The 9,742-nt window shown below is 38.8% G+C and overlaps 1 protein-coding gene across 1 annotated transcript; it reads left to right on the top strand.

Annotated features, from left to right (window-relative positions):
• The first annotated feature begins 362 nt into the window (after positions 1–362).
• On the top strand, positions 363–8,827 carry pex5 (peroxisomal biogenesis factor 5). Its single transcript, XM_037676210.1, has 15 exons — positions 363–581; positions 2,426–2,582; positions 2,680–2,718; positions 3,210–3,327; positions 3,448–3,594; positions 3,759–3,843; positions 4,314–4,404; positions 4,688–4,810; positions 6,730–6,813; positions 7,003–7,122; positions 7,227–7,370; positions 7,603–7,673; positions 8,065–8,286; positions 8,407–8,572; positions 8,666–8,827. Exons 2-15 carry the CDS (start codon positions 2,469–2,471, stop codon positions 8,825–8,827), a joined length of 1,686 nt encoding a protein of 561 aa, XP_037532138.1. The 5' UTR covers positions 363–581; positions 2,426–2,468.
• Positions 8,828–9,742: the final 915 nt, after the last annotated feature.

Below are 9,742 nucleotides of genomic sequence, written 5' to 3'. Positions count from 1 at the left end.
TATTGTCATTCGCACCTCATGTGGTACACAGCATAGGTTAAAGACTTGTTCTTTGCAATTTTGAACTTAAGATTTTTTTATTTATTTTACCGTGCATTATTTTTTTTAACAGATTGATTGAAAAGACTAGGTGGATGCTCCTGTGGCTTCTGTATTTCCTCAATAATTTATTATGTATTTATATATTAAATAAATATATTAAATAAGTAGTATGCAATATATACATACATAATTCATTTGTACAAACAAACGCGGATGCATGATTTTGCAACTAAGGTCTTTGTTAGACTTTGGTCTTATTTTGACGTAAACGTACTTTGTTTTGACCTATTGCGTCCCCGTACGTAAAAACGTTTGAAGAATACGTAGCCAGCGTAACGTTACTAGGCTGTTTCAAGCGGTTCAAAGGGTTTTGTGTTGGGTCATGGAGGAAGAAGGTAAATAGAACTCGGCGGTCGGTGTTGGACGCTTTCGGGATAGCTTTGTTCCAACTCGGTTGCAGAAACGGGAGCCGGGGAGGACACAGAAACACAGACCGGAGCAGAGGGACTGTTCAGCCACATCAGGAGGAGCTCTCGGCGGTGAGATGAACATCATGCTACCCGTCTAATCGCACTCCTCTGGGTACTCGCTACAGGAATGATCTCTGTGCCCTGGTCCTGTGCTGATAGCTCGCCAACCAACACCCAGAACACTAGTTTTAACAGCCGAGCGTTCGTTAATTGTTTATTTTTCCGTTTTTCGTTTGTTTAATGAGCTTATATGTTGCATGAGAAGATAACGAAGCTAATGTTGCTGTTTGTAGCCACGGCTAGCGTGAGGGTCGTGGTACCTGAACGCTGACTGACAGGTGTACGTTAAACCCTTGATATGACTTGTTTTCGGGTTATTTTTTTTTTGCTGTAAAACATAGGACACCTTTAATAAATATCACAGCCTTTCTTCATAGTGAACCGTGGAAATGTATGTGTGTAAACAAGTGTCACAGTGTCCTATCTATGATAATGTCTATTAATCTTTGTCTAATCCTCTTACTTTGACCCTAATCATAATGTAGCAGCTGTGTGTGAATCAGTCTACATGCTGCAATGAGAGAAATGAGCAGTCCACCTGCATGCTGTGGGTTGTGTAATAGTTCTTTTTAGGTGAATACAATTAGTTGTTCTACTATAGAGTAGATTTGAACAGACAGGGAATTAAATTTCTTCTCGTTTTCATTATTGAAATGGTCATTGTTGCAAGTCCCTCCAGGGAGGGAGGTTAGAGAGATTTTGAATAGGTCAGCAAATGTAACATTTGGTCGGATGTTCATGCATGGAGCTGCATATCAGCAAGGACAGCAGACAGAAGGCTTTATGTTAAACCATTTCTAAACTGAAACGGCATTACCATAGTTTTGGAGATTCAGGTGAGTGAATAACATATAACCAATTAATTTGGCTTGTATTTGTAACTTTTCATCTGTTCATAAAATACTAATTGCACTCAGTAATTTTTGTTTTTAAACATGCTAATGTTGTTTTTGCCATGACATTAAAAGCTAAAATAATCTGAATTTACTGGACAGGTTAAGTGAAATATGCAGAAAATATTCAAGTCCCTTCTGGGCCTCCTTGATGTCCTCAGTATTTACGGTTCACTTAAAGTTAGAAGGTGAAATTAAAAACAGCAGATGGAGTCTGAATTTGTTGATGCTGCATAGAAATTTCCAAATGTCACTTTTCTGGCTCATTTGTTAAATAGTTTTTTTTTTTTTCAGTTATTAGAAAACATTAACAATAATTGCATGCAGTAAATCTAAATGTTTGTTTTTGTGCTTTGTAGTTATAAAATGAGATGTTACAGAGAATTTTGTCTGACAGTTGTGCAAATTTTTATCATTTTGGTTTGCGGTGATCCGATAGATTCTCATTTATGTCTGGCTATACTCTATTGAGCATTTTACCTTCTTTAAAATGATATGTCAAAATCTTAATCCTTGATACCAAAAAGTGCAGTCATGACATTTTTTGGTAACTGTTTGAATTAGTGATTGATTACGTGCCGTTTTATGAGATTAACCGCACTTGCTACCGATTGTTTGTGAGCACTGAGACATCTGCAGACCAGATAACTTTCCTTTTGCTGTGGAAAGACGTCTTGGATTTATAGTGTGGAAACTATTTAGTGTAGGCATTTTTTTTATTTTATTATTTGAAACACGTGCACTGCAGATTGGTGTTGAATGAATCTACCGAAGCAGGAGTGTATCAGAAACTGTTAAATGTTAAAAACAGTTCATTTTGTGTGTTGTTTGTTGTTAATGTGAAACTGTTGTTTTTATCAGATACAAAAAGAAAACGGCAGCACAGGAAGAGAACCTCGATGTTGTTTAAGTTTTAAAATTAGTCAAACTTAGCGCTGCATCTTTTCATTCTCTTCTTAGCTTTTAGGTGGGGTGGTCGGGTTTGCCTCGTCCTTGTGTTGCCATGGCGATGCGGGAGTTGGTGGAGGCAGAATGTGGGGGAGCCAATCCTCTCATGAAGTTGACCAGTCACATGACCAAAGAAGAGGGAGCTTGGCGGCATCGCTCAACACCAACAGTGAGTAGCTCATTGTAATAGATTAAATTTTTTAAAATTTTTTAAATAATCATTTAATCACCCGCTGGCTCTATTATTTTTACCTTTATTTTATCAGATTGCTCCCACACCCATCGAAATAGCAACAGAAGAAGAGGTCAGTGTTGTTTTGTTTTCTATCAGTTATTAGAATACTTTCTTAATGAGATTTATCCCAGGTATTAGTATATAAATTCTGGGGGAGTGGTTGTACAGAGATTAGAAAAGGCAATCCTGTGATTGAAAGGTCATCGGTTCAATCCCCAGACTGACAACATCAAAATGTGGGTGGGAAAGGTGTGGTATCCACACCTGCCTCCATCCTCGTTTGACCCACTCTGGGCCTTTGAGCAAGGCTCTTAACTGCCTTCTGCTCCTGGCGCTCTAGACGGCAGCTCTCTGCTCCACACCGAGGGCTGTGGTAGCATCAAGAAGGACATCCGGTGTAAAATCAATTGCCAAGTCTTTGTGCGAGTTAGTTTGTTGTGGTGACTCCTGAGGAAGGAGCAGCTGAAAGAAGAAGAAAACAAGAATTTTATATAAATTCTGAACATAGCTTTTAAAATGGTCACCTTTAGCTGTAATAATATTGTTGTGTTTTGGCTTCAGCTTGTAAATGAGTTCCTTCAGGCACCACCGCGACCCCCACACACCTTTGACATGGGTCAGCTACTGGAGGAAATGCAGCAGATTGACCAGCAGAGCTACAGACAAGCTCCACAACGAGGTATTCCATCATTTGTACTTATTTATCAGTTTTACATCCCAGTTTGAAGTATTTTCTATAGGCTTGGTTTAAATTATGCACAAACGGTTTTGACTAGGCATAAATGTTTTCATGTCGCAGCTCCAGATGTGGCAGCGCTGGCCCTCTCGGGTGACTGGGCAGCCGAGTTCCTCTCGGGTTCTGACTCTGCTGCCACATCAGGACTAAATGCTCTTGGCGATGCAGCAGATGCTGATTGGACGAGAGAATTTATCGCTGAGGCCGCAGGTAATTCGAGTTCGTGTCAGTCCTTCTCTCACACCGGATACTCAGAGCTGTGATGTTTATCTTCTGTTTTTAAATGAGCTCAGCGTTTAGAACAAATTTCTTTTTTAATGTACAGTATTTTTTTAGCTTTTGCTCTGCTGACCGATTCCCTCTCTTTACTCCAGACCCTGGTCGCTGGGCAGAGGAATATCTGGAGCAATCTGAGGAGAAGCTGTGGCTGGGGGACCTTGGAGACAAGGAGAGTGAATGGTGGGAGCAGCGTATGCTCTGAAAATACGCTGATAAATAATGAATAGCGTTTACACATTTTATAAACGTTAATAAACTGCAGCACAGGCGCAACACTTGTCGAGGTGTAAAAGAGAAGAGAAGCACAAAAAAAAAGCTAAAGTTAGACCTGAATGCAAAGTTAAACCTTGAAAATCCTCTCGTTGAATAAATACGTCAAACCGATTATCATTTTTTATGACTTAACCTCATCTGTATTTTTATTGTTATGTTGAGTTTATCTAGATAAAAGCTCTTGCATTTGAGCAAGAGTGAAAGCTCGTGTAAAGAAAACTGGCCTTGGTCTTCGCTGGCATCAAACAAAAGGCAGAGCACTGCTTTCAGCTTGAATTAATTTATTCCAGCCTGCAGAACCACAAGAAAACGGAACTTTTGCTTCAGCTTTAACCTCAGCCCAGTGTCACGTTAGTGCTTTGTATTCAATCTGACAGGACAAAGGAGTATCAGCCTGAAGATGAGCTGAGGCAAACGGCCAATGAGCTCGTCTCGAAGGTTGATGACCCTAAGTTACAAAACACAGAGGTGAGCAGCATGTCTCCCAGTCAGTCCTAGGTCATATTTGCACCATGCATCAATCCTTTTTGCATATCTTTCACCATATTCTTTTTCTTTGTCTTTAATATTTCCATAAAGTAAATCTTTAAAATTGTAGAACTATGATTACTCAGGTTTCCTGGTGTTTGTTTTTTAAGGTTTTTGTCAGGGTTTCTTATGAAATTAGCTGCATAATAGCAACATATGACCAGTTAGTGATGATAAACACATTTTTGTTGTCGTTTTTTTTTTATTTTTTATTGTTGTGTAGTTCCTGCGATTCGTTAGGCAGATTGGCGAGGGCAGTGTGACAGTGGAGAGCAGAACAGACAAACAGCTCAAAGATAAAGTTCAGGCCGAGGAGGCTCAGAACTGGGCCTCCAACCTCAACCAGGTATGAGTCACAGCCCACTGAAGAGGGGATGGTTTCAGCCAGGAACCCAGTATATTGGGGGAGCGAATTGGTTCTTTTATTTTAATTTTTTGCACAGCGTAGGCTCTGCCTCGTGACTCATCACCCCAGTATCTGACGCAGCGTAACATTTTCCACAAATGTACCCAAACAGAGCCACAGTCTCAGTAATATGAATCTCAGGGCTGCAGAACAGATTTGTTCTGCAACTTGTCTTCATGTTCGTTGAGTTCCTCATGCCTGCAGCCAAGCTCTGGTTGTTTCAGGGTTTTCTCTAGTCTGGCTTTTACTCTAGTTGTAATTTCAGGTGTTAAACAGTCAAAGACAAATTTTAGGTTTTATCTGATTTTCCTGCCAAAATCATAAGGCTGGAAAACTGTGCAGAATCTAGCAAGACGAGCAAAAATAGTTCAATAGAAAAATCACAAACTGTAGATTAAATTAAAACCAGGCAAGTAGTTACTCTGAAAATAAATCTGGATAAAACTGAACTGATAAGTACTGCTAGTACAAAAATTTTTTTTACTTTGTGTTGTTTAAGAGTTTGGAGTTGGCATCTGAAAATGTTGTCTAATAAGGTTCATGTCATCCCATAAATAATATAGTCAGTAATATTTATTTTTTAGTTTTTTTTGTATCTAATTAATTTAAGATGTTTTTTTCCTTACGTGTCAGAATATTTACTAATGGTGTTCAACTCTACATGCTCATTTTTAAATACTTTTCTCATTTTTTTTGTTCAACAAACTATGTTTAAACTTTAAAATGTTGAAGCTGGAAGATTTCTTTTAGGCAATACCATTTTTTTTTTATGGAAAAGTTCAAAATGCTCTGCTCTTGTTAATTTAAGAGAAAACTCTTTAAACAAGATTATCATTAAGACCCCTTAGACAGTTATTAGGGGGAAAATATGATAACATAAGTAAAATAGTTTCTGTACACTTTATTGGTTCTTGATTTTTTACCAGTAACTGTATTTAGGTTAGTCTTTCAGAAGCGAGCGCTTATTCATACGAAGTATTAATATATTCTTTAATCATATCTTTGTAAATGTGTTCCTTATTTATCAAAATTTAATCATCTCAGTTATTATCGCTTGTTATTCTCCCATTTATTCTTATTTGTGTTTTCCTGTTCTTGGTTGAAAAACAGGGTCTTCCATATTGTTCAGAGTCACTCTCAGCTCTGTTTTTGTTCTGACTGATGAACGTAGTTCCATGGTTTCTAACTTTAACATTTGCTGTTCCCATTTTTTGACCTGCCCTCAAACTCCTGGCTCGCCATTCCCTCAAATAACAAACTTCATTTAATTTTATACCTATTCTACTTCAAACTATGCTTCTTCCACCCAACCCTCCAAATCAAAACCTTCCCACCAACTGCTTCCTGCTCCTAAAAAACATTGCTCCATTTTTGCCACTCCTCCTCGCCTCCCACCGTAGTTCCTGACGGAGACGGGGGGAGGGACTCTTCCCTTGGAGCCTCCAGAGACGAATCAACAAATTGAGAAAGTTAAAGCTAAACAAGCAGAGCAGTGGGCCAAAGTCGTCAGGCAGGTAGGACCTTTGTGGTCGTGGCAGCAGTAGGTTTTTTTAAGTTAGTTTAATGGTAAAACTTACTACTGTATGCAGATTTTTATCTTATGTATAGATTAAAGATGCTATCAGTGACTTTGCTGTTGAGTTTTTTTTTCTGTCTTACTACAAAAAAATAGGAAGAAAGAAATCAAGTTGTAGCAAATTACCTTTTTATGTTCTTCTCTCATCTTTGCTTCCTTTACATTAACTTCCTGCTTCATTTTTCCTGTTTTCAATGTCACCATCTTTCATGGTCATAAGTTTTCTTAGGCAGCACATGCAGACTCACAACAACCATTGTCGTTGCTCTTCATTGCTATTCAGGTGTCAGAGGAGTCCGCTGAAGCCTGGGTGGACGAGTTCACCGCACCTGGACCGGATTTCCAGCAAGCCAAAGCTGCAGTGGAGGTAAGACAAATTAGAAGAAACCTCCAACCAAAAGGCAGAGTTTTCATCTGAAGTGTAGTGATTTAAAAAAAAATGTGTTCTGTTAGGTTTAAGAGCAACAGGTAAAATAGGACAAAAAGTCAAGCATGTCTCTAATGCAGAATGAGGCAAGGAAAACGGTGAGTAAAAGTTTGTATTTCATTTTGACAGAGTGATGTGGATTTCTGGGAGAAGCTGCAGCAGGAGTGGGAGGAGATGGCCAAGAGAGATGCAGAGAGCCATCCCTGGCTGTCGGACTACGATCAGCTGCTCAGCTCTTCTTATGACAAGGTAGCTGCTCAGGGCAACCAGTATCTGAAGAAAATCATCATTTTCTGTGTTCGGAGGTTTTCTAGTGTCTTCAGTTTCTTTATTTTTTTATCCATCCATTGCAGGGGTATCAGTTTGAAGAGGAGAACCCCTACTTATCCCATCCGGATCCGTTTTCAGAAGGATTGAAGAGGATGGAGGCGGGGGACATTCCTGGAGCTGTACGGTTTTTTGAAAGTGCCGTGCAGAAGGAACCGAACAACCAACTGGTGAGAACCATACAGCGTGTTTAACATCTTTGATTACCTGGTATTAAGTTAAATATCGTGCAAAAAAGTATGTGCTTTAATTTTTTTTAAAGCTTTTTCTTAAAGCTTTTTTTTTTTTTTACCCTGACAGGTTAAATATTGCATAATCTATTGGTTTTTATTTCAAACGATGAAGAAGTGATTACATGTAGATAAAATATTGCGATTTATTTTTATTCTAATTAAATTGCAGGCTTGGCAATATCTGGGAACCTGTCAGGCAGAGAATGAACAGGAATTTGCAGCAATCAGCGCCCTCCGCAGGTCAGAAGCAATCATTGTAAAATAAAAAATTAAACTTCTTTTTTGAGCCAAAAATGTTCTATATTTTATAACAGCAGGAGACAGCATAGATATTTTTATCTGAGCTAGTTGAGGTGATTTTTATTTTCTTTTTTTGATAAAAAATATTTGTAACACTCTGACAGATTTCATTATTATATATTGGCTCGTTATATTAAATGCATAATAACTTTCTACTTGAGATTTTTGTGTCTCAAATCACATTTTCCAGTTTCATCCCTTCCTACATAACCAGTCAAATATTGTTGTTTAAAAAATTTAGCAGTGCCTTATTACGGTAGATATTTGACAGATACTAATCGTAAGAGATTCATTATTTTTGTGACTCCCCCCCGTCACCTTTTCTCATTAGGTGTATCGAGCTGAAGAAGGACAACCTGACCGCCCTGATGGCGTTGGCCGTCAGCTTCACTAATGAATCTCTGCACAGGCAGGCCTGTGAGACTTTACGTGACTGGCTGAAGCACAATCCAAAATACCGCTCTGTGTGGGAGCAGCACGAGATGGAGCGTCAAAAGGATACTATCAGAGACAGGGAAAAAGAAAAGGAGAGGTTCGGGTCGTTGTTGCCAGAGTGAGTTTGATTCACATATGAGATTTTAGGTTTAAATTAATATTTGGATTGAGTTCATACTAGCAATACCTTAATGGGTCTTTCTTTGTGCTTTTCTGTTTTTGTTTTTTTCCTGAGCAGATCTTTGTTTAATGATGTCCAGAACCTGTTTCTGCATGCAGCCAACTCTGACCCCTCGCAGGTAGACCCTCAGCTGCAGTGTGGTCTGGGGGTTCTCTTCAACCTCAGTGGAGAGTATGACAAGGCCGTGGACTGCTTCAGTGCTGCTCTTTCTGTCACTCCTCATGTGAGTTTAAAGGTCAACGCGGAAATTTTACCATTTTCACAATACAGTCAACATGTTTTTAGCTCTTCCCTTGTTGTCTCATGGTCCCTGAAGGACTACCTTCTGTGGAATAAGCTGGGAGCTACATTGGCCAACGGAAGCCGCTCAGAAGAGGCCGTGGCCGCCTACAGGAGAGCTTTGGAGCTGCAGCCAGGTTTCGTCCGCAGTCGCTATAACTTGGGAATTAGCTGTGTTAACTTAGGTGCACACAGGTGAGGGAAAAATGATTTTGAGGTTTAAATTTCTTATGAAAATTTGTTTTGAAAAGGAAGTGTAGCAAATCTTTAAAGGATTTTTGTTCAATTCTAAATCATTTTTGTAAGAAGCGAAACTTAAAGGGAAACTCTTAATATGACAAATGAGTTCAGTAAATAAAGTATTCAGAAAGGCTAGCTAATGCAGATTATATTATAAAAGTGGTTCTAATCAATTCAATTACAATATGTGCATATTTAATTCACCTCGTAATTTAGTTCTCAAGCTGCAAAACAATGTGTTGATAAAAAAAAAAAAAATAGTCTTGTGTATGTTTCAAATTATAGTTAAATCACAAGGCAGTTGTTTGTTTTGTAGCACTCGATTTTTTTTTATCATTTCAATTTTCAATTTGGCTTTAATTGTAGATACTTGTTTTCATTTGCACCTGTTTTCAATATGCATTTAAGATGATTTGCTCACAAATGAGAAAAAGTGTGTGCAAGTTTATGTAGGTCCATTGAAGGTGTTTTCTCAGTTTGATTACCGTGCTTGCCTCCGTAAACGTTGCACCGCCGTATAAGTCGCATCAGTCCAAAAATGTCTAATCAAGTGGAAAAAAACATAAATGTCGCTTAGCCGCATAAGTTGCACCTATTATGCGTCTGCTGACGCGTCGCATTTGTTACACGTTTCGCCTGGGCGACGCAACGAAATGCAGCTGATTTGATGTTTACTCCAGGAGTTCCAGAGCGAGATGAAGGTGGCTTGGCATGGCAAGCCAAGTGTCTCATTAATAGCTACTTTTACCTATTAATGAGAAACTTGGCTTGCCATATTAGTCGAGGACCCTCTAGTGGCTGAAAATAGTAGTGTTCAATATTTTTCATGTCAGAATGAATGAAATTGTCAGATCTCAGACAAAAATTGGGTTAT

The sequence above is a fragment of the Nematolebias whitei genome, chromosome 5, assembly GCF_014905685.2.
Source record: "Nematolebias whitei isolate Nwh7 chromosome 5, NemWhi1, whole genome shotgun sequence".
NCBI lineage: Eukaryota > Metazoa > Chordata > Actinopteri > Cyprinodontiformes > Rivulidae > Nematolebias > Nematolebias whitei.
Note: the sequence above shows the minus strand (reverse complement) of the source record. Positions and strands in the feature narration are given on the sequence as shown.

Bases quoted from the DNA above. Each gene is read 5' to 3' on its own strand.
- pex5 (XM_037676210.1), top strand. From the start codon at position 2,469: ATGGCGATGCGGGAGTTGGTGGAGGCAGAATGTGGGGGAGCCAATCCT. The intron at 4,811-6,729 runs GTATGAGTCACA...ATTGCTATTCAG, and splicing joins GGGCCTCCAACCTCAACCAG to GTGTCAGAGGAGTCCGCTGA. The intron at 6,814-7,002 runs GTAAGACAAATT...TCATTTTGACAG, and splicing joins AAGCCAAAGCTGCAGTGGAG to AGTGATGTGGATTTCTGGGA.